Here is a 25,231-nt window from a genome sequence, read left to right as displayed (position 1 = left end):
AAAGATTCTTCAATCACAGAACTTTTGGTTGTGAACTTATCTCACTTTTTTTAAAACTCATCATGATTCACTTACTTTAAAACCCTAGATGAACAGATAAATTCCTCAAATGGATAACGGCAAACATAAACATGTTAGAAGATATTATTTGAGATTCGTAATTTGATTTGAAACGCAACGCACACCTGTCTAGGTGTCAAAACACACATAAGAGAAGAAAAAAAATCACATCCTCTATATTTGATTGGCGCACACTATAACCCAAGAGATTACAAAATTTCAAAGCCATATGATGGCAACTGGATGCTGCTGTAAAAGCCATATTTGGCGTCACATTATGAATAATCAGTTCATAATGTTAGTTTGCAGATGCTAAAAGCCTGGAAGCAACAATTATAACACAGTTCAGTGTCCTGGTATTATTTACATTGACAGATTTCAATGAGGATGCCAAACATCTTCGGGTGCAATAGCCTACAAGAGAGAGGTGGCAAAACACAATCATACTCGTGAAACCAAAACATGAAATCATAGCATAGCATAGCATAGCATCCAACCGTGAGGTGTGACGCCAAGGAGAGTTTGCAAGGAAAGTCAGTAAGGAACAACAGGACTAGACCAGGCCCAGGGCTTCTGCCATACTCGTACGGTTTCCTTTCTTGCAGACCCCGTCAAGCATGTCCATCAAAAATTTCCTTTGTTCTACTTTTAAATGCTTCTTGAGGCCTTGAGCCACCATTTCCATCTCGGGCTGCAGAGGAGAAGATGATAAAAGAATTTCACAAGTCACTAGAAACAGGAAAATGCATACCCAAATCAGAGCGGATTCAAATGGTTTTAAAATTTGAGTATCATTGCCAATACCATTTCACAAACTTCACAAAGCATATCCAAGAAAATGTGCTTGTAATATTATTTGCAATCTATATTTTCTTGATGGATGAGTGAGGCAAAAGAAAGCATGAATAATAAATTTGAATTTTGGAGAAACACCTTCAAATTCAAAGATTTTTAAATTAACTATGTCAAATACTAAGTATGCAGAATGTAAATTTAGTAAAACTATACGTGGATGATGTTATTGCAAAATATGGAGATCAAGTTATCCCTAAAAAAGATCAATTTCATAAAAAAGGAGGGAAGCCTGACGAACATTTTATAAAACAACATATCCAGCCTTTATCCCACTATGTGGGGTCGACTACATGAATTCTAAACTTTCATGTATTTATGTCTTTTGTCATATTTTTATTTAGACTCATACACTTCAAATCAAACTTTAATGTCTTTTCCAAAATCTTCTTAAGTCTGCCCCTACCTCTTTTTTTGACTAATTGTTCCATTTCATCAACTCTCCTCACAAGAGCGTCTCTTGGTCTTGTTCTCATATGACCAAACCATCTTAGTCTAATCTCTCTCATCTTCTCCTCAATTGGCACTACTCCCACCTTATTACGAATAACCTCATTTCTAATTTTATCTTTTCTTGTATGGCCACACATCCATCTTAGTATCCTCATCTCCGCTATGCTCGTCTTTTGTTCATACTAGTATTTGACTGCTCAACATTTTGAACCATACAACAAGACTGTTCTTATGGTTGTCCTATAGAATTTTCTTTTCAGTTTTAATGGAATTTTACCATCACATAACACCCCCGATGCATTTCTCTATTTTAGCCAACCTACCTTAATTTTATGAGTGACATCCTGAATTTCTCTATCTTTAAGAATCACTAATCCCAAATATCGAAAATGATCTTTTCTTTGTAAGATTTGGTCTTCCAATTTTATTATAACATCCTCCACTCTTGCATTCTTACTAAATTTACATTCCATATATTCTGTTTTATTTCTACTTAATTTAAATCCCTTAGATTCTAAATTGTTTCTCCACAACTCAAGCTTAGTGTTCACTCCCTCTTTTGTTGCATCTACCAACACTATGTCATCTAAAAATAGCATACACCATGGCACCTCTATCTGAATGTGTTTAGTGAGTTCATCTATTACTAAAACAAATAAGTATGGACTTAATGTAGAACCTTGATATAGTTCCATTATAATTTTAAACGGTTCAGTATCCCCTCTGCATGTTCTGACCCTTGTTTCTACATTGTGATACATGTCTTTAAGGGCTTGTATATAGACTATTCGGACTCATTTCTTCTCTAAAACCCTCAATAATACTTCTTTAGGGACCTTATCATAGGCCTTTTCTAGATCTATAAACACCATATGCAAATCTTTCTGCCGATCCCGATACCTTTCCATTAGACGCCTCAATAGGTATATAGCTTCCATTGTTGACCTATCAGGCATAAAACCAAATTGATTTTCCGAGACATCTGTTTCTTTTTTGAATATCTGCTCTATCACTCTTTCCCAGAGTTTCATGGTATGGCTTATTAACTTAATTCCTCTGTAGTTTTCACAATTTTGAACATCTCCTTTGTTCTTGTATATAGGAACCAAAGTACTCTTCCTCCACTCATCTAGCATCTTTTTTTATTTAAGGATTGTGTTAAATAATTTTGTTAGCCAGGAAATGCCCTTTTCTCCCATGCATTTCCATACTTCTATTGGTATATTATCCGGTCTCACCGCCTTATGATTTTTCATCTTTTTTTATACTTGTCTTATTTCATTTGAACTTATGCGTCGATGAAGTATAGCTCACGTTTCCTTCGGAGTTACTAAGATGTCCTAACCTCACTCTTGTATCCCCACCATCATTGAATAATTTTGTGAAATACTCCCTCATCTCTCCTTAATTGCTCCCTCATTCACTAATACATTTTGATTTCATCTTTTATGCATTTCATTTAATTTAGATCCCTTGTTTTTCTTTTTCTTGCTTTAGCTAATTTATATATATCCCTTTCTCCATTTTTTGTATCAAGTCGTTTAAATAAATTTGCATATGCTTTTAATCTTGCTTCACTAACATCTTTTTTTGCTGTCTTTTTTGCTTCTTTATAATTTTTTAGGTTTTCTTCATTGTTGCACTGATACATAGCCTTATAGCAAGTTTTCTTATTTCTAATTTTCAATTATACCTTTTCATTCCACCACCAAGACTCCTTAAGGTTTGGGGCTCTACCATTTGTCTCTCCAAGGACTACCTTTACCGTGCTTCTCAGGGCAGTAGCCATTTTCCTCCACATTTGGTTTGCCGGTCCTTCTCCATGCCCTTCCCTTCTACCCCTTAATTTTTCTTTGAAGATTAGTTATTTCTCCCCTTTTAAATCCCACCACCTAATTCTTGGATTTTGTTTTATGTGATTTTTTCTCTTCTAATTTCTTACTTGGACATCAAGTATCAGAAGTCTATGTTGAGTAGTCAAACACTCTCCTAGTATCACTTTACAATCCCTACAACATAACTGATTCTCTTGTCTCATGAGAAAATAATCTATTTGAGTGTTTAATGTAACATTTTTATATGTGATTAAGTGTTCGTCCTGTTTTTTTAATCTAGTATTGGTTATGATGAGCCCATATGCTATAGCAAACTTTAAAATAGACTTACCTTTATTATTAATTTCCCCGAATCCATACCCTCCATGCACCTCTTTATAGCCGTTTCCGTCTCTACCCACATGACCATTTAAATCACTTCCTATAATCGCTTTCTCTCCTCTTGGTATCATTTGTACGAGTCCCTCTAAGTCTTTCCAAAATTTTGCTTTTATCTTCTCACCTAACATCGCTTGTGGTGCATATGTACTAAAGATATTCATAATCATTATTCCTAGACCAACATTCACCATAATAATCTTATCATCTATTCTCTTTACATCCACTACCTCATCTACTAAGCTTTTATCCATAATAATCCCCACTCTATTTTTCGCTCGATCATTTCTTGTGTACCATATTTTATATCAAGTTTCTGATAAAGTTTTTGTTTTTTTCCCTACCCATCTAGTCTTTTGAAGGCACATAATATTAATCTTTCTCCTAATCATCACATCTACCACTTCCATAGCTTTGTCTGTTAATGTTCATATGTTCCATGACCCAATCCTTAATCTATGATTTTGGTTTTGACCTTGACTTTGAATTTGATTTTGTTTTTTATTTTGGTTTTGATTTTGAACTAGCTTCTTTACCCACATCCGTCCAAGTAAATGCAGGGACCCTTGCTCATTTGTCACTACATCTGGACGCCGATGCAGCGGCTCTAGCTCACTTGACACTATATGCGGACAGTGTAGCGCGTTGCTATGAAGGGTTATGCCCTAACGATTTTTCATAATTTGTTGTCTGACTTAGAAAGTTGGGCAATTAAGTGCTAACATGTGTAAAATATAAGCGTAACTAAGATAAGAATATTATAGAGATGTGCAACCATTAAAAAAAAAAATAGAAACAAGATAATATGTAATAAGGTTAGAGTAGTGCTTATTAAAAATAAGATGCATGGATTACAATTAAAACGGTTTAAACATGATAGAAAAAGACCAAAGAAAGCACCGGAGAGGCAAGTTGATGAAATAGAGAAAAAATGTAGCAAAAAAGAGAAAGACTAGAGAAACTTTGTGAGAAACATTTAAACATAACATAGGGCATAATGGCCTTACAAAGATTATGGCCACAGATAGAGATAGTTGAATGTCTATAATTCATGCAGCAGACCCCATTGGCTCACCTAGTGGCTTGTTGCCCCCCCCCCCCCCCCCCCCCCAATCATTCAAAAATTGCAATTGAATATTTCAATAAAGATAATAGAGAATCATAATTGCAATTGAATATTTCAATTATTAGATATGGCAAGATGTGCCTTGCCCGAAAAGGGGTGAATGAACCAACCACAAAACAAGCCCTTATTCTTTAAGAAAACCACACCAATTGATTGCATATTCGATTTTTATACGTGGAGAAAAGAAAAACAAAACCAGAATATAGATAAAGATGATTTTTTTTTCTCCTCTTTGGGAGTGCTGCATTTTTTTAACTGTGCTCTTAAACAACTACCATACTTTTCTATGTTTAAGGTAAGAAGAAAGCTTCTTACATAATTTCAAGAAACATGATTGTGAAGACATTTGTTTTAGATTAGTTTATGTACTTAGATTTTTGTATAAAATCTATTAGCATAAGTTTACTTGATGTACTGGTTTTTTCTCTCTGTTTTATAGCTGTCCAGAAGTTAGTTAGTTAGTTTATCGGTCAGTTAGGGCAGTTGGTTGTAATTGCCTTGCCCGCCTCTATGCTTTATAAATAGGGGTTGGGAGAACTCGGTTGTGGGTGTGAGATCTCAGGAATATCTTGTAAGGGTTGAGCGGGTGAGCTAGGTTGAGAGATTCTGTATTTCTCTTGGGGTTTCTTCTCTTGGTAGTCTAGGGTTTTAGACTAAAGAAAAGAGAGGGTTTTCCTAGTTCATATAATTGCTGTAAAGTTGTCAAGATAGTGGAGATTTCATGGGCCTAAGGCAGTCTGGATGTAGGTTTCATTTATGAGACTGAACCAGGATAAAATCTGGCGTATCTTGTTGCTATTTTTCGATTCCTATTCTTGTTCTTCCTATCGAGTGATTGTGTGTATATTGTTTGAGGTATAATCAGTGAGTTCTTGAGGGGTAGTTTGCTGTGAGTGTGTGGCGGTCTTAAGGACTACAATCTGGTATCAGAGCTCCAGGGATCATCTCCAGCAACTCTATCAAGATTTTCAAGATTCTCAAGAAACCATAATCAGCTCTGGTAGGCGATTATGACACCCTCATTGGCCACCCGATATGATGTGGAGAAGTTCGACGGCAGCAATGATTTTGGTCTCTGGCGGATCAAAATGGAAGCCCTGCTGTGCAGTCTCGGATTGGAAAAAGCAATCGAACAAGAGGTAACTACCGAGGGAAGCTCTGAAGGTAAAGATCCTAAAACCATATCTTGAGAGGATAAGGAAATTAACAAGAAAGCATTCAGTATGCTTATCTTGAGTCTTGGAGACAAAGTTCTCCGAGAAGTTTCAAAATTAAAAACAACCACTGAAATCTGGATGAAATTGGAGTCTCTTTATTTAAAGAAGACTTTATCCAGTAGGCTATATTTGAAGGCCAAATTCTTCACATATAAGATGCAAGAAAATCAGAAACTTCAAGAGCATCTAGATGAATTCAATAAGCTATGTCTTGACTTAGAGAATATAGGAGTAAACTATGAGGATGAAGACAGAGCCCTAGTTCTTCTTTATTCATTGCCTAAGTCTTATGAAAACTTTGTAGACATTCTTCAACACGGTAGGGACAAGTTATCGTTAGAAGATGTAATAGGAGCCCTAAACTCAAAGGAATTGAGAATAAAAATGGAAGTAAAAACCACCCCTAGTGATGCCCTAACCGTAAGGTCTAGGAGTACCAAAAAGGACTCAAAAGGGAAAAGAGGAAAGTCTAGATCAAAGTCTAGAAATGGAAAGGGCCCTATTAAATGCTACTATTGCCAGGAGGAAGGGCATATCAAGAGATACTGCCCTAAAAGAAAGAAAGACATGGCTGAAAAGAAAACATCCGATGGTGGAGCAAACTTAGTTGACCTTGGATATGACTGTTCAGAGGCCTTGACTGTCACAGAAATAGCTAGAAATAATAGTTGGGTGATGGATTCAAGTTGTTCATTCCACATGACCCCTAGAAGGCATTGGCTGCAAAACTATAGAGAAATCAATGGGGGTAAGGTCTTGCTGGGCAATGACCATGAGTGCAAGGTTATAGGAGTGGGTGATGTGAGGTTAAGGATGGATGATGGCACGGTTATGACTCTCTCAGCAGTCAGGCATGTGCCTAATCTCAAGAGGAACTTGGTTTCCCTTGGAGAATTAGACAGAAATGGCCTAAAATTCAAAGGAGAGACAAGGGCCATAACAGTGGCAAAGGGGTCACTTGTCTGCATGAAAGCTAAACTGCAGAATGGAATTTATATCTTACAAGCCTCCACCTTAAGTGGTGAGGCTGCAGCAGTAAGTAACAAATCCCAAGATTTGGCAAAACTGTGGCATCTAAGGATGTCACATATAAGTGAGCAAGGGCTCAAGGAGTTAGCTAAACAAGGGATTTTAGAAAATAACCAAGTCTCAGTTTTGTCCAAATGTGAGTCTTGCATCTATGGAAAGGCAGCAAAACTTAGGTTTAATAAGACTGTCATTCACTCATCTAAGTCTATCTTAGATTATATACACTCGGACCTGTGGGGACCAGCCCAAACCCCAACCCATGGAGGTTCTAGATATTTCCTTTCTATCATAGATGATTATTCTAGAATGTTGTGGGTTTATGTGCTAAAATCTAAAGATCAAACTTATGAGACCTTTAGAAATTGGAAGACAATGGTAGAAGCTCAAATGGGCAAGAAAATTAAAACCATTAGGATAGATAATGGATTGGAATTTTGCAATAAGGAATTCAATGAAATGTGCAAAGAAAATGGCATAATTAGGCACTTAACAGCGCCTGGAAATCCCCAGCAAAACGGGGTGGCTGAGAGAATGAATCGGACAATTTTAGAAAGGGTAAGATGCATGTTATTCCATGCACATTTGCCAAAAATTTTCTGGAGGGAAGCAATGTCTACTGCAGCCCATATTCTAAACCGAACCCCATCTAAAGCCATAGATTTGCAAACCCCTTATGAGAAATGGACAGGCCATAAGCCTAGTCTTGCCCACCTTAGGGTATTTGAGTGCTTAGCCTATGCTCATGTGAAGCAAGGCAAGCTTGAACCCAGGGCTAAGAAATGTCTCTTTATAGGTTACCCAACCGGTGTGAAAGGATATAAACTATGGAACCTTGAACAAGGAGGACCTAGGACAATAATCTCAAGGGATATGACATTTGATGAGTCAACTACCATGAGTCTAAGCACAAATGAAACCCAGAAGGATCTAGATGGAAAGAAGGACTCTATGAAGATAGATATTCAAGGTATAGAGTCTGAAATAACTGAAATAGAGCCTGAACCAGATCTGGACCAAAATGATCAGGTCCAAAAAGAAGAACAGGATGCTGAAACCTCTCAATATGAGGAAGAAGAGGCTGACAGTGATGCTGATTCTAGCATTGGTGATCAGCCAAACCCTAATAGGTATAGTGTGGCTAGAGGTAGGCAGCCTAGAGTTTGTAGGCCACCTCTTAGGTTTGGCTACTCAGATTTAGTAGCCTATGCTTTATATAGTGCCTCTAAAATTTCTGATGAAGAGCCACAATCCTATGACCAAGCTATAGCATCTAAGGATTCCCAAAAATGGATAGAAGCCATGAAATCAAAAATATCTTCCCTTAAGAAAAACCAAACCTGGGAACTGGTAGAAAAACCAAAAGGGAAAAGGATTGTAAGCTGCAAATGGCTCTACAAAATAAAAGAAGGAGCCGATGAAAATTCTAAGCCTAGATTCAAAGCTAGGCTAGTTGCTAGAGGGTTTACTCAAGTCCAAGGGGTTGATTACAATGAAGTTTTCTCCCCAGTTGTAAGGCATACATCAATAAGGGTTTTGCTGGCCATCACTGCCCAATTAGACTTGAAATTGGAGCAGATGGATGTTACTACAGCTTTCCTTCATGGAGAGTTGGAAGAGAAGATATATATGAACCAACCTAGAGGCTTTGAAGTTAAGGATAAAGTGGAGAAAGTTTGTTTGCTCAAAAAGTCTCTCTATGGGCTCAAACAATCTCCTAGGCAATGGTATCGTCGATTTGATACTGTTATGATAGGCCAAGGATATTCAAGATGTTCCTATGACTGTTGTGTGTATCTTAAGCACATATCTCCTAGCATTTCAATATACTTACTGTTATATGTGGATGACATGCCTATTGCAAGTCAATCCCATAGAGAAATTCAGCAACTTAAGCAAAAATTAAAGGCTGAATTTGAAATGAAGGAGCTAGGTGAGGCTAGAAAGATTCTAGGGATGGAAATCTCTAGGGATAGACAGCATAGGAAAATTTTCTTATCTCAAAAATCCTATATAGAAAAGCTGCTATCTAGGTTTGGTATGGCTGTTTCAAAACTAGTGAGTGTGCCGTTTGCACCTCATTTCAAATTATCTTCAAATCAGTCCCCTAAAGATGAGGTGGAGAGAAGAGAAATGGAGAAAATTCCATACTCAAATGCTGTTGGCAGCCTGATGTATGGAATGGTGTGTACCCGCCCCGATCTAGCTCATGCAATGAGTGTAGTTAGCCGCTTCATGGCAAACCCAGGTAGATCCCATGGGATGGCTGTAAAATGGATGCTTAGATACCTAAGGGGCACTAGCAAGAATGTATTGTCCTATGGTGGAGCTAATATAGGAGAAAAACCTAGTATTCTAGGCTTCTCGAATGCAGATTATGCTGCTGATCTTGATAAACGTAGGTCCACAACTGGTTATGTTTTTAAGTTGTGGAATTCCTCTATTAGTTGGAAGTCTAGCCTCCAACATGTGGTAGCTTTATCCACTACCGAGGCAGAATATATAGCTGTTGCTGATGCAATTAAAGAGGCTATATGGCTTAAGGGGCTAGTGGGAGAGCTTCTAGGTTTAGAGATTAAAGTCACTTTGATGTGTGATAGTCAAAGTGCTATACATTTATCAAAGAACTAGGCTCACCATGAGAGGACGAAACACATAGACATTAGGTATCATTTCATTAGGGATATCATTGAAAATAAACTTGTTGATCTAATCAAAGTTGCAGGTGAAAATAATACTGCAGATATATTTACTAAAGCTGTTCCAGTTTCAAAGCTTCAGCATCATATCAAGCAGTTGAATCTTATCCCAGATCAGATTGAAGGTGGAGCAGGAGTGCAGGAACCTAAAGTGCAGAGAATCTAATTCAAATGGGTGGAGAATTGTGAAGACATTTGTTTTAGATTAGTTTATGTACTTAGATTTTTGTATAAAATCTATTAGCATAAGTTTACTTGATGTACTGGTTTTTCTCTCTGTTTTATAGCTGTCCAAAAGTAAGTAAGTTAGTTTATCGGTCAGTTAGGGCAGTTGGTTGTAACTGCCTTGCCCGCCTCTATGCTTTATAAATAGGGGCTGGGAGAACTCGGTTGTGGGTGTGAGATCTCAGGAATATCTTGTAAGGGTTGAGCGGGTGAGCTAGGTTGAGAGATTCTGTATTTCTCTTGGGGTTTCTTCTCTTGGTAGTCTAGAGATTTAGACTAAAGAAAAGAGAGGGTTTTCCTAGTTCATATAATTGCTTTAAAGTTGTCAAGATAGTGGAGATTTCATGGGCCTAAGGCAGTCTGGATGTAGGTCTCATTTATGAGACTGAACCAGGATAAAATCTGGCGTATCTTGTTGCTGTTTTTCCATTCCTATTCTTGTTCTTCCTATTGAGTGATTGTGTGTATATTGTTTGAGGTATAATCAGTGAGTTCTTGAGGGGTAGTTTGCTGTGAGTGTGTGGCGGTCTTAAGGACTAAAATGATTATAAAAGATCCAGACATAGAAATGGCCACTGAAGGAACTGACATATCAGGTCAAGAGGGAGAGATTGGTTATATAATGAAAACAATATTGATAATTCTTCCTCCCATTATATGTATAGACAGAAGCTTGTCTCAGCACATTCAAAATAGGCGATGTACCTTGGAGAACAATGACATGTGGGAAGTGACCGGTAGAAACCAAAGTTTGATACCATATTTTAGTAAAATCTACCTCAGTGTATGTACAGCATACATCAAATGAAAATAATTAAACAATCATAAAACAAATCTTTGGGACTATGGAAGAGGAAGAAAATGAGACTCCATGATCCCAAAATCAGGTGGTATTTATGACTGCAGAGCAGCCATCGGAAAGGTATGTTGCCAGCATGAAAGGTGCTCTTTCGCAATGGCAAAAAATTGACATGAAACCAATTCAAACAAAAATAACGTTTACAACCTCTTTAACATCACTATGGCCATTAGAAATTCTATTTACAAGTGCAAGAGGACCTTCTCCCACTGCATGTGTTAACCATGGAGACCACATGTAAAAGGAGTGAATTTCCTGGAAACTGGGACATATAGAAGGTTTTCAAATGGACTTATATTGCTTTAGAAAGAAAGGAAAGATGATGAGAACCTTGGAAGTGAGAAAGTTAGCGTTCTAAAACAACAGTTGGCAACGAATGATAAGGAGCATCAGTCTGCATGCATGTTCTTGCGGACAGCAGGGGATGAACCCTTGCATATCCTCATGATATCCTTAAAAGTCAATGAAACAAGATTGCATATTCCTAGAAAACAAGGAAACATCATATTTAACATTTACAGAATGGAGAAGAATTTCTTCAGAGTAGAATGCGAGGGAGAAAGTAAGCAGCACATACAGAATTCTCTTCTGGAGGAAATATCTGGTGGATGAGACATATCTTCAACAGCTCCAACTCTGCTTCAGAATGTTTCCCTTGCATTTCCAAAGCCTAAAAATTGAATAAATGCTACAAAGAAGTTAAACTAGAATCCAGAAGCAACCAAAAAGATTGAAGGTACACTTCTTAAAATTAAATCTGAGATGTCATGGCCAGCTCCATCATTTTCAGTGAAGATTTATAGGTTGGTAAGGAACGATTTTTAATGACCTATATCACCAAGCTTTATGTCTTACCCTCTGGAATCTAGAATTGTCAATGTGTTGGATAGCTGATCCATTATGGCTGTTGCTTGTTATGTTGATGTTCTACGTTTGATTTTTATTGTTCTAGCAACAATATATATTTTATATACACCCACTTGTTCCAATAATGCACATGTATTTGCATGTTCTACACAACATGTGCATCATTTTAATGACTCCTGAACCCTCCATCGTCCTTACACTTAAGACCCCAAGAGACCTTGGCATCTTGGAGCAGCTCAAGCATTCCGTGACTATGATATATGAGAATGTCATGTATGCCTCTACAGAAAGACATGACGATGCTCTTGCAGCAACAGCCCAGAAAATGCCATTGGCAGAAAATATCATCCACTTCCAAGGATGAGAATATGAAAAAATTACCCAAGCCTGTAGAAAGGATGAGCGTGTGCGTGCAGCAACAGTTGCAGAAACTATTCTTGCAGCACGACCGTCCTCAAGTCCAATGTTATCAGCAAGCCCAGCAATGAATGCCTGGGGATCCTCACCATCAATGTGGACAGAGGTAGGTTGATTTTCAGCACTGGGAAAAACAGAATCATATCTTAGTTATGTAATGCAGCCAGTAAAAGAAACCAGCAATAACCAGTTATTGAGGAGGTTTAAGTGATACTAGCAGAGAAGGACCTGCCACAAATGTTTAGAACAAATTCCACAGATGCACGATACAAAGAATCACGTGCATTGGTAGTGTCGATTATCACCCTTGCTCCAGATGTCCTGCATAATCGACGGAACTGTTTACCCCATAGGGGTATAGAAAATCCAGCCCATTAGCAACAAGTCAGCTAATCCGTCTGAATATCGCCACCACAGAATGTGCATTTTCAATTAATCATAGCAACAAATTTATTTTTTATCTTTTACTCTTAGGAATATCACACTCAAACTAACATCATGGTGAAATTTCACTGCAGTTTCTGTCCTTTTATTTTTCCGCTCAAATGTTTGATTAAAATCCAAAGACAAGAAAAACATTCAAAATAGAAACACTGGACTGGATTTTAATAGGAAGGTTACAAGATATCAAGCCTTTATCCCACTCTATGGGGTCAACTACAGCTGTGAATGCTAGATATCCATTCATTTCTATCCATTGCCATATCTTCTGTAAGGCCCATATACTTAATGTCAAACCTATCTATGCAGAAAAACTGGAAGAAATGTACACATGTTGGAGAATTTGGAGGTCACACACAGGGACCAGCCAACAAGAATTTTTAAACATGTGGTGGCCAAATTCTTAAGGCTCCTCTATGCTAAATAACTGCCATGCCAAAGTTCTCTTAATCTGCTAATTCCCAGACCCTAAGTTTATAGTTTGGAGAATCAGCACCCTTCACAAAAACGAACTTAGAATATTCAAACCCTTGATCTCTTTCCTTCAAACCTGCGTCTGGATATCCTCTAACATTGCCCAGAACGCCCCAATTTTCTACATTGATGACAAAACCTTGAGCAGGCACATGTATAGTACAGTTAAAATGAATATTTCACATAATCTAATAAAAAAAACTATCAAATTAATTACTGGAACTAATGAAGAATTTAGCATGAACTCCAGTTTTACAATTGCCCATGATGGAGGCCAGTAGGGTTTCCTTCAGAAGAGATTTGACAGGTAGTGTTACCTTAGTACAATTTGTGAGATATTAAGCTTTCAAGGGGCATTCAACCATTCATAATTGGAAAAGAGGAAAAATTATATAGACAAGGTCAAAGGTATATATAAGATAATTCATTACTAAACATTAAAAATAAAAATAAGAATAATACACAGCCTATGGAAATACTACACAGATCCCACGCAATACAGAGAATGAAAAATGGAAAAACAAAGACTGGAGACAACAGGAAGTGGAAGCAGATGGACAAATACATTACTATTACTGTGTCAGAAATGGGGACACTATTACTATGTCAGTGCAAAAAAAGCACGACTATGGTATTCCACAAAAATAAAATCATCACAGGTATCCATCCGATCTATGGTCTACAATAACAGAACTAGCAGTATCGCAACTACAGCATGAAAAATAGAAAATTAAAATGAGAACATCTAAGGGTGTAAGCACCCCACTCCCTCTGGACAAGAATCATTCTTGAAGCACACGAGAAAGATAAATGAAGAAATAGGTACAACCCATGGTTAAAGTGATGAATCCCCAATGTGTGTGTGGATGCACTTGCTCACAGAGAGAGAGAGAGAGAATATGTTCTGTGGTATAAATGGAGTCATATGCATGGATATGAATAAAAACTTAAACAGGACGAAGAGGCACTCACTTGAATTATGCTATCTTCCGAGATGTCTCTTCCACTTATTCTATGGTCCAGGATTGCTGGAAATTTAATTGATAAGCTGTGATTTGATGAAGAAAAGCACGACCATAACATTCAAGGAAATTTGAGAAACACATTGTTACCTACATGAAACACAAAGTCCAACACTAAGACCACACCTATTCGATACTATCAGTATTAATTAACAGTTGGCTACAGTCCCCTCCTTTTTGCAACCAACCAATATTAGACTGCTTTTTTCTTTGCTAAATTTATCCAGATTAGACTGCTAAACACCTGTTTAGAGAGAGATTATAACATAGTACACATCATTCTCATTACAATTTATAACAAGTAATATGTGAAAAACATTATCATGATAACATAACAAGGGTAAATGATAAAGAGGTAATTGGAAAGGCAATTGCTATTTGTTGGTGTTGTTTAAATATGTTAAAGTATAGCAGTACCAACAATAACATATCAAGTTTTTATCCCGTTGAGTGGGATCGGCTACGAATTCTAGCTCACCAATCGTTTATATTTACCACCTTACTTCTATAAGGGCCTTACAACTCATATGATACCTAGGTATATCTCCCACCAAATTCTGTCTTCCCCTGCCTCTTTTATTAGATACTTGTTCCATTTCTTCCACTCTTCACAAGAGCCTCTATTGTTTTCTTTTCACATAACCAAACTATCTTAATTGTGTCTCACACATCTTATCTTCAATAGAAGCCACACTAACTTTATTATGAATAATAATATCACCAAGAGGAAAAAAATTAATGTATAAAAGACACAAAGGACAATAGTATCTGTCTACCCATCAAAACATGAAAATAAAAGTATCAGATCCTGCACCAATTTAAGAAAACCAATTTCATACTCAAAAGTATGGGAACCAACATAATCAGATCATGTAGGAATTTAAGAAGCTTCTCAACAAATTTTATACTCAAACAAAAGTACACTTAAACTTGTAAATACTCCTTTGGGATGACCAACATGATCCTCTCTCTCCAAATTTTAGAGTGAAATCTAATCACTGATAGTTAATCACAAAAGAAAAAGGAGATATAGGATAGTAACCATACCAGTGGCAAGAGATTTGCATTAGCTTAGAAGCCTATTATAATAGCTATCCTCAGAAACAAAATAAAATTAATTGAATTTGGGCCCTTCTTCCCCTATTCATGTCCAGCTTTTTTCAAACACTACCCTAGAACTTTACCCCCTGTCACGGCAGTGCTGTGACAGTTAGCAATTCTCCTGATTAAACGTGAATTGGAGGATTGTTCTAGAACAGAAAAGAAGGACGGAGAAGGAAATGTAGAAGAGAAGAGTAGGGAGGAAGAGAAATAAGAGAGAGAGAGAGAGTAATAGAATCTTTGATTGAAATTCTTCGAATGCCTTTTACAGAGGAAGGAACAAGCTTATATAGCTTGACATGTGGGTGCTGCCATAGCAGATCACACCCTCTCTAACCAACTATTTTGTCCTATTCTAGCACTAGGACACCTGGCAGATTCTGCCATAACAAACTACCCAGTTGGAAAATAAATGCAAGTAAGAGAATAAAAATACTAAGGCAGTACAATTAGGTAATATCTGAATTCGACACCAAACTTAGCCACAAAAATCAGATGTCTCTTGTCTCGTGACACCCCCCACCCCCCCCAAAAAAATAAAATAATAATAACAGTAATAAATAATTATATAAGCAAGTTAACAATACAATTAATTAGGAACAGAACGAAACTGATATTACAGTTTTGTTTTGTTAAAAATTGAATATGTTCCATAGCAAGTTCATTCAATCATTTCAAGAGGATCAACTCAATCTCAGTATTCTTATTAAAGAACCAGGGAAATGAATCCAGAACCTAAATGGGCTGGGCTAAAAATATAAAACCAATCATCTAAGAAACACAGCAGGTTGGCAAGAATGGGCAAATCCAATGGTGCAGCAGAAAATCCATCAAATTGAATTGGATGGAAAACTTAGGATGTCAGAGAGGTGGAAGAAAATTCATATCTTCCAGTGATAGGTGAAAAGAAGAAAAATACAAACTCTTTCTTCTCCCAGCAAAAAGATAAAGTGGCTCCATAACTCAATTGTCCATTACAAACTCGGCAGAAATTTGGCACTTTGGGATGTACCAAGTTAGGACTTAGAACATTAGAAATTAGATGTCACTTGAATAAGGGAAATTCATTGTTGTATCTCATTGGTCAGTAGAATGATGACTGATTACCCTACCAGAGTGAAATGGCTGGAGATGGGATACTGTTGCAGGTGAGTTTTCAAATTGCGAGGGCAAGGAAAGAGATGAGGAAGGTGGTCTCCATCAACTGATGCCTGGATGCAGCTTCTATTATGTCTTGGCAACAGCCAAAGCTCAACATTGCAACCTCATCTGGACAAGGAAGCCATCATTTTAATGCCTTAGAAAGTTCATAAGTAGAAACTCTTAGCTAACTGTAAGGGGGTAGAGGTACCGTGATGGATTAGGAAGGTCCTTCCCCAGTTGCATAATCATCAAGAACTGACCATAATGCAATTGGGGAGGTTCCAACAGGAGTAAGAGTAATAAATTAGTGAGGTTTCTACAATATATCAGCAAATAGGAACCAGTTTACTAGATGAAACCTCAACAACCATGAATTAAAGCTATTCTTTGAGCTGTTTTATCAGGTTCGATGGAGAAGATGAGCAGTGAGTTCATGAGTGGTACTTACCAGAAAACTTGAATACAGAAGCTATTTCTGAAAAATGGGCGCAACATATATGGGTATTAAATGGATAAGGATGAGGAAAAAGACATAGGGGTTGTTCAGTTGTGGAAAATGGTTTCCAGTTTCCTAAAAAATCTCTGGTTTTCAATTTCCATAGAAATTTTGAAAAATGCATTCAAATGTTAGAAAAACAGAAAACTAATTTCCAGTCTAAAAAAAAGGAACATATGTTCAGAAAAAGGAGAGGTGTTTTAATTTCTTTTATGTAACTTGTGTGTTAGAGAAGGAGACGGAGATGATTTGTGGAAAAAAAATTGAGAATTGCATTTTCCAAATCTCCAAATTAATAAGGAAAACTCAGGAGGAGTTTTCCAAGTTCAGTTCGATTTTGGAAAACCACACTTCCCAGATCTCCATTTTCTATTTGGAAAATTTTTGTATCTGAACAAGTTAACTAATTTTTCATTTTCTGTGGAGTAATTTTCCAGAAACTAGGCAGTTTTCCACAACTAAACAGCCCCATAACGACTCCATCTTAGATGGGCTTGGATTTGCATTGAGGGAATGTTACGAGATTTTCAGACCTTAATCAGCCTCAGGATGGGCTCATAAATTTATCATGTCTTCATGGGTTTGAGTCAGGTTGTAGAGCGATGATATGAAACCTACATGATGATCATAGAGCAGTTGGGCTGCAGTAAAGAAGGTTAGAACAAAGGAAGATGAAAGCACGTCATATAAGAGGTGGAGGCAAATAGGTATGTGATGACACAATTGGCCATCCCCTTCTTCTTCAACACACTATGGTTCAAAAAATCTCAGTTGCTGGACATCTTTGTCTTCAGACCGATATAATTAAGGGCAAAGTCTATTAGTAGAGGCAAGGAATCCATAAAAAAGAGTATAGGTGGGGCTATGGATTGGAGTTGCGGCTAATGATCAGCCGCTTTGAGCAGAGGATTTCTTATAGCGGACAAGTAGGTCTGTCAACGGAGGAATTTGGAGCTGCCAGGATGGAGTGGGTGGGTTGGTTTCATGGTAAGATTCCCAGTCAATGCAGTTCTTTAACAATGCAAGCCAGGGAGACTGAACATCAATTTGGTGTTGGGGATGCCCAATTTGGACTCCACATCCAGAGACAGGCACAGCAGAGGCAATGGATAGAAGAAATAGGAGGAAGTGGTTTAAAAACTTCTATATAGGCAGCAAGTATGATCGTGGGAAGAAGCAGTTCTTACTCCACCACAAATCTTTTCAGTGTCTGGACCTGACTGCTGCCTTGGGTGGATAAACCCCAGCTAGAGGCAGTTCTCTCACAGAAAGAGTTTCAAAATTGCCAGACGCTACCCTGATCTGGATTTGTTACCCTTGCAGAGGATTTGCGATAGACAATTCTCAGACACCAAAAGCTACTGGTTTCTTCTCTGCTCCATGCGGCATGTATCAGGATTTACACTCTTTTCCTATAGCCTCACAAAGGAGGGGCTATATAGCTGGAGATTATTTGGGCCACACTTTAATGGGTCACCTGGGGTTCTTGATTCCAATTTAGTGGATACCTATAGCTGTTGAAATTCTGATGCCTTTGAAGTTGATTCTTAATTGAACACCACTTATGTGGCTGACAGTTGAATCAACCCATATTACGCGCAGTCATTTACGTATGAGAAAAAAGGTGAAAATCATAGCTGGAAGAGAAATATGTATGGAGCAATACATATGGCATCTTTTAGCTTCATCCTCTAGTTAAAACTTTTTTACGTAAAAATTTAGGGAAAACAATCAGGTGCCTTCTAAATTTAGAAAATTAGACACAAGATCAAAGATTTCAGCAGGAAAAATTTGTGGACACAAGAAGAAAAGGCAGCAAAAAGAAAGGCAGAATCAACCTCGAATCAATCTGTTAGCCATTCTCTGATACTCCTCCTTGTCAACCACAGCAACAGGCGGCGGAAGCAAAACCGGCCACCAACCTGGCAACTTGTTCTCCTTCTCCGTCCTCCCAGTCCAATTCTTGGGAAATTCCGGCCAAGCTCTCATCACACTCCCCTGAGCTGGAGATAATGGATTCTTCAGAACCCTCAAGTTACTAAGCTTCGCATCATCCCTTTTCTTGCCAACTACTACTTCTCGACCCCCAAGACTCCGGTCCCTCCTCCATATCACTCCACTCTTATTATCAAACCCCAATCGAGCCCCCCACAACCCTAACCCTAATTTCACCAAAACCCTAAAGGCAAACACGACGAAGCAGCTCCAGAGAACCAAATTGCCCAGGAATTGAAGCGTGGACATCCGACACGACAGCACGACCCTGCGATCGGAATCGACGGCGATAAGAGTTTGCAAGTCTTCGAGAGCTTCAGCGCCTGAGCGAAAGAGGTCATCGTAGGTCAATACCGATGATCTTTTCAACATCCCTTTCAGGGACGTTGAGGCCTCCCTCGCGACGGTCTCGACGTCGATGACAATTCGGAGCTTCTCATCGGACGGGGACAAGGGATTGGGTTGATTCGGCTTTTGTAAGCCTCGACGGCGGCGGTGGTGGCGACGGAGCGAGCAAGAAATAATGGAGGTCCCGGCAGGACAATGACGGGGGCGGTAGTGGTAGTGGTAGTGACAGCTATGGTTCATCGTCATCACCACTGACATTATAGGAGAAGGGTTGCTCGTCTTCCGTGCGAATCAGAGATGGGTCTTGCTGTTGCGGAAGAGATTCATTGCAGGTTGAGGCTTGTGTGGAGGGGAATGGAGAAAGAGAAGATTACTGTACAGTACAGAACCCTCGGTGTGATCCGCCGGACTTTAATTAATCATATCCCATGTCTCATGTCTGATTCGTGGCCGCCCTGCATACGGCGTACTGAATTTTCCACTAATTTATGAGTGCAATTTTGTGCACCCCACTTTAATAATGGGGTTGCGCTTCACCCACCGTCAATTTTGTGGGTCCCGTCTCTCTTCGCCCCACCCTCATTTATTTTGTTTTCTCCCTCCTTTCTCCCTCTTTTTCACTAAGTCTCTCGTAGATCGTTGTTATATTCTCACTTTTAATCAATCAAGAGGGAGAATGTAACAATAATTGACACACGAGAAATAAGAGAAGGAAGAATGCAATGACAATCTGCGTGCAAGAGATAAGATGACGAAAAGAAAGATGAAGACAAAGAGAATAAAATGCAAAGACGAAAGAGTCAACAATAAGAATAAAGGAAGAGAAAAAAAAGAAAAGAGACGATTTGGGAAAAGGACCCCACCATGACTTTTTTACTCCCAAATTGAAGATGGGTGACTACACCCCCTTTATAATGGCGAGGGTGCATAAAATAACACTTTTTCTTTATTATCTTATCTGTTTTACGAGTTATTAATTATTTATTTCACGATGAAATGCTATGATACATGAAAACGTCATTAAGTCGATTCGGTATATTTTGAAATGTTTTTATTTTTAAAATATTAAAAAAATATTTTTTAGATATTTTAGTAATTTTAAAAAAGACTATTTTTCAATATTAAAAAAAATAAAAAATGCGTGTTTTTTATTTTGAAATACATTTCCATCAACAAAGAGATTGGAGACGAAATTTTTAATTTTTACAGAATTTGTTTGAATACAATTTATGTATATTTTAAAATTGAATCACTTTTTTATATTAAAAATTATATTTAGAAAAAGTCTTTTTTATTTGTTGTTTATGCATTTTTTTTGAAAAAATGTTGTTTCTCCGTTTTCTTTTCTCATTTTCATTTCCATGCAACCCAAACGAAATGTTATATCTATAAATAAATTTAATAAATAATTTATTACAAGCCAAAACGATATAGTTTTGCTTCTTATAACATTAATTATATTGTTTTGAACAAAAAAATTATAATTGGTTAGAGTTCATGAGTTTCAATAGACAAATAACTTATAAAAAAGAGAATCTGAGTTAAGAAGAAAAAAAAAAAAAACAACAATGAAGATGAAAAACCACAAATCTATCATCATCTTGATGGGGTCAATTGTATTCTTTCTCCTTTGTTTGAACCATTTTGATCTAAAACGAACCCATATGAGTTCAATCTTATGTTTTCTTTTTCAATTGAACCTATATCATTTCATTCCAAATCCATTATATTTATTACAAATATCTATAAAAACTTTCTTCGTCCCTTTCTTGTAACTTAACTTGATTGATTGAAAGACATCTTATTAATTTTTCACAATCTTGTAAATTTGAATATGGTTGTGTTAATTATAAATAGACTTAAAAGTCATGTGAATTTGATTAGGGTTTGATTTTTTTCGAACCTAATCTAGCGACTGATCTAGAATAACACGAATGAGTAGACTAAGGTAAAAAAGTAACTTAATTTGAAGAGTGAGTAAAATTATTTTAACTCGAGGTGATTAAGAATTGAACCCTAATGTGATTGAGTGTACTATAAGGATACTGTTTAACTACGACTAAGTTAATAATAAACTAGTAATATATATTCTAATTATAAGTATAAATATAACAAAAGTTGCAATATAAAATGCCATTATAAAAGCATAGAAACCATTGTTACTATGAAAAACATATCCTAAACATATATTTATATTATTCAAAGTTTTCAAAAATACAAATAAACATACATAACAGTTCAAATTTTTACTTACACAAACCAACATAATAAGTTAATCTACAATATATGAATCACTTATTATAGAGAATAAACAAAACAAAAATTAAAAGATAGGGTATCCCTCTTCGGAGTTTAGTCTTACATAGGGTATCCCGAGTCACGAGTCTCCTACCTCTGTGAGTTGAGGAGTGTCAATTGAATAGATATGTAGTCTTTCCTTTATTTTGGATTTAAATTATTTTCATTACTCTAAGTAGATGGCCTTTTAATCATTGAAAAGTAGCGTTTTCATTACTACTAAAACTCAACCATGGATTTAGTCTTTATGCAAATTTAGTTCACTCAAAAGTCGCTATAAAAGCAAGTAAACATATCTTAAGAGAGATGGAGACTGAGAAAAGAGTTTCGACTCATATTCCCCAAAATAGTGGATCATGCTGTAATAACTTTGAATAAATTAAATATGTGCATTAAGATATGAATACTTCTTATCCTACAACAATAAAAGCACTTTTTCACTTTTTCATATACTATGGAATTTCACTTAAAAAAGAAAATGTTTCATAGTAATAGATTTGGATCTATAACCATGAGTTTTAATGCACGAGATTAACACTTACTAATGAAACTTTATCAATTAGTATTACATGGAAGAAATCAATTATAAACACTCATACAATTAGATATGCTCTTCATAGACAAACTTGAGATTTGCAATCCAAGACAAAATAGGTTCAAGATCATGGGATATATATATATATATATATATGAACAGATCAAAATGCATATACAATTATAAGGTTCACACCAACATTGCAAATCTTGTTACCATAGGTACAAACTGATTCCAACATCTACAAAATAACAAGTGGATTTACCCAAACCCTGGATTCAAAGCTATGACATTGATCCCAAAGCAAGATCTCACTCACTTGTCCTTATTGTTCAGGCTGCTTGTTTGAAGAAGATTATGAATCCGAATCATGAAATGCTCAAGAAGAAGCAGCAGTAGACGATGGGGTGAAGGCCTTCTGCTCTGAACAAGCGAGCACTTCATGCGGCCCTGCCTCCTCTCTGCCAACTCCCATCAAGTCCAGGTAGTACTGGTAATGAGAGACGATGTTGTTCATGGAATCAGAATCACCCTGCCCGCAAACAAGGTCCCCGTAAAGGATATTCATGGTGGTACCGAACCCAGGAACACGCTTGGACAAGGTGTCGTTCTTGGTGGGCTTCCAGTTGCCAATAAAGGCATCGTGAGCTGAAGGCTGGGACTTCTTGACTGGGGTCATCCACCTCCAGATTGCAGCCTGGAAGGCAAGGGTAGCATTCTGCTCAATGTACTCTGGATGGCTCAACAGATCCACCTTGAGGGCTTCCCCGGCTTTTCCATAGTTGTAGTTCCTGTGAGAATAACAGGAAAACAAGAGGGTCGAGGACAGGGGGGTGTTACCATTAACTTCTATCCCAGATAATTGTAAATCTGACAGATAACCTACTCTACAACCGGGAACTGTTTCAAACTAATTCACCTTGATGGTGAATTACAACATGATACCTAATTCAGCATGCTCAGATTGCGATTCTTATGGAGTATGTGCACTGTAAAGCGATGTTGTATCAGATCTAGTATGCATGGAACAGAAACTCGGTTTGGATGCTACGTGGCATGCCAATGCTTGACAAATTGTTGTTGGGTGTGTCAAAATACACATTAAACATGTTGGATCTCTTGGAAAGTTGATAATTGAAATGCTTACTTTCTTGTTAATGTTGGACAAGTCGAGGTCTAGAATTCATGTATTGACCTAACAACAGATAGATGAAAGAAAGAAGAAGAGAAGAATACCAGTAGAGGGGCAAAGCGCCACGGCCATAGTACTCAACACCAGGAGTGCAAGGATAGGTGTACTTGTAGAAGTCATCACAGTATGACTGGCTGGGACTCATCTCCTTGTTGTAGCATAGACCCCAGGCAAAAGGTCCTCCTGTGGCCACCCCATAACCACCTGAAGAACAGTTCATTAGATTAGATCCCCCAGCAGCTAAATCCTAAATCTATTCAATTCAACAGCAAGCAGATCATCCAGATCAAATGTGGGATCCTATATGGATTGACTAATAATAGGATACAAGATGAATACAAAAAGCCCAAACTTATTTGTGCCAAAATCCAGATGCCAATTCAAATACAGGATGAAACTCTAGCTATATAACATCAAATCCTCTCTTCAATCGAACACTCATGAAGCAAAAATTTCCCAAACCCATTTTTTAATCAATCCAGTTCAAATTAAAAATTCCCTGTTTAAGTGTTTTCGGGTCTTTCTTGACTTTTCTCTTCCTCTATTTGTTAAATATAATAACAAATTACCAACCGAACAACCTTAAGACACCTCACTTGAACCTCTTTTTGTTAAATATAGACGAATGACCACCTGAACTACCATTAGACACCTGACTTGAACCTCTTTTTGTTAATTATAGTAACGAATGACCACCGGAACAATCGTTAAGACAGCTGACTCACCAGAAGTATGACCAGCTGAACTAAAATTTTGTGTGATTTGGGTAATTAACTGAATAAACAATAAGACTTTCCTCAAATAGTTTCTCTACTGCTTTTCTCACCAACCAAACAGAAAATGAATTAAAGTAACGGAGGCCACTTACAAGAGGTTTTGCTGCCGACATGACCAAGGAACGCGGCGACCTCCTTCATCCTCGTGGTCTTGTTGCCGGTGGTACCGAACCCGTGGGGCTGGTAAAGGGCGGCGGCGGTGATGAAAGACTTGTAGTCCCAGAACCCAACGGCGTGGGCCACCGGCGAGTTCCGCTTGGAAAATAGATTCTCAAACTGGTAGGCCTGGAAGTAGTCGGAGATCGTCTCGTTGCAACAATACTGCGACCATCCTTTGCACTCCCACCCCCTGTCACAGACCTTCTTCCCCTTCACAACCTTCTCCAGCCGGGGCGTCGAAGAATCCCCTTCAACTGCGACCACCGCCAGCAAAATCGCCACCACGATTACCCACCACCTGTTCGACATTTTTTCACAATCCCTTGCACTCGTTCGCTGCGATGAGGAACGGGGAATTCGGGTGTCATTTTAAAGAAAAAGAAAGAAAGTGAAGGTCCATCTTACTGGGTGCGGAGAGCTTGTGATTGAGAATTTCTTCGGGTGGAAGGGAAGAGTGCGTCGGATGAGCTTTCTCTTTCTCACTAGTGATTAGCCAGCGAACGAGTTGTTGCGGGGGAAGATGGTGTCAGACGCGGGTGATAATACGCAGGGGCCGGACCGCCGGGAAGGATCGACCCCACCGGCCTCAGGCCAACAAGCCTCCTCTGCTACATTTCGTAACGCAACAGCAACGACTTATGCCTCGCCATACCTTACTTAGTACGTGATTTTTGATAAATTTATAAATAAATAAAGTATTTAAACATTTAAGTTTTATATTTTTTAATATTATTTTATCTTAATATCTTATATTATATATCACATTAATTTAAATATATAAAATCTTAATATAGAATGCCAATAAAAATATCAAACTTAATTTCTCGTTATTTGTGGAAGGCATAAAAACATCCATATATTTTATATTTTATCAAAAATGGGACATGACATTTTAAATTTTTAAAATGTTCTATTAAACACATTTATTTTAAGAAAATATAACTATTAAATACTTTATTTTTAATCAACAAACTGCGTAGGAGAACGCACCAATGAACGCCTTTAACAAGAACACCCTCATTTTTCTCTCTCAACGTCTTTTAACTTTTTTTCTATCTCTCGACTCTCATAGGCCGTACCCTAGTCCAAATTCCAAGAAAGATTTGAGGGAGTGCTAAGGCTCTCCCCCTTGCCCCCCAATCCAAATCCCAAAAAGATATCGACCTTGTTTGTTGCAACTTAAAAGTTGTAACTTCTAGTTTCTAACTTTAAAAAAGTTGGGATGTAGTGTTTGTTT

General features: G+C 37.6%; 2 protein-coding genes across 6 annotated transcripts; both read right to left on the bottom strand.

Annotated features, from left to right (window-relative positions):
- Positions 1–164: 164 nt before the first annotated feature.
- Positions 165–19,517, bottom strand: LOC127789097 (uncharacterized). 4 transcript variants are annotated; one of them, XR_008020494.1, is made up of 7 exons: positions 18,530–19,516; positions 13,902–13,957; positions 12,243–12,352; positions 11,979–12,138; positions 11,308–11,400; positions 558–751; positions 166–474 (listed from the first exon to the last, which is right to left on the bottom strand). XR_008020494.1 is itself a non-coding variant. In XM_052317874.1 (6 exons), the coding sequence occupies exons 1-6, from the start codon at positions 19,290–19,292 to the stop codon at positions 614–616; spliced, it is 1,320 nt and encodes a 439-aa protein (XP_052173834.1). In that variant the 5' UTR covers positions 19,293–19,516; the 3' UTR covers positions 165–613. The 4 variants fall into 4 exon arrangements, 3 of the variants coding, with proteins under 3 accessions (XP_052173834.1, XP_052173835.1, XP_052173836.1); XM_052317874.1 differs by having other exon boundaries at positions 165–751; XM_052317875.1 differs by lacking the exon at positions 166–474 and having other exon boundaries at positions 725–789; positions 18,530–19,517.
- A 2,466-nt stretch (positions 19,518–21,983) lies between these two features.
- Positions 21,984–24,633, bottom strand: LOC127789309 (chitinase-like protein 2). Of its 2 annotated transcripts, XM_052318196.1 has the most exons (4): positions 24,400–24,633; positions 23,928–24,330; positions 23,104–23,263; positions 21,984–22,658 (listed from the first exon to the last, which is right to left on the bottom strand). In XM_052318196.1, exons 2-4 carry the CDS (start codon positions 24,301–24,303, stop codon positions 22,247–22,249), a joined length of 948 nt encoding a protein of 315 aa, XP_052174156.1. In that variant the 5' UTR covers positions 24,304–24,330; positions 24,400–24,633; the 3' UTR covers positions 21,984–22,246. The 2 variants fall into 2 exon arrangements, with proteins under 2 accessions (XP_052174156.1, XP_052174155.1); XM_052318195.1 differs by having other exon boundaries at positions 23,928–24,633.
- Positions 24,634–25,231: the final 598 nt, after the last annotated feature.

This window comes from Diospyros lotus, chromosome 13 (assembly GCF_014633365.1).
Source record: "Diospyros lotus cultivar Yz01 chromosome 13, ASM1463336v1, whole genome shotgun sequence".
Lineage (NCBI taxonomy): Eukaryota > Viridiplantae > Streptophyta > Magnoliopsida > Ericales > Ebenaceae > Diospyros > Diospyros lotus.
The sequence above is the reverse complement of the archived record's forward strand: the minus strand, read 5'-3'. Positions and strand labels throughout refer to the sequence as shown.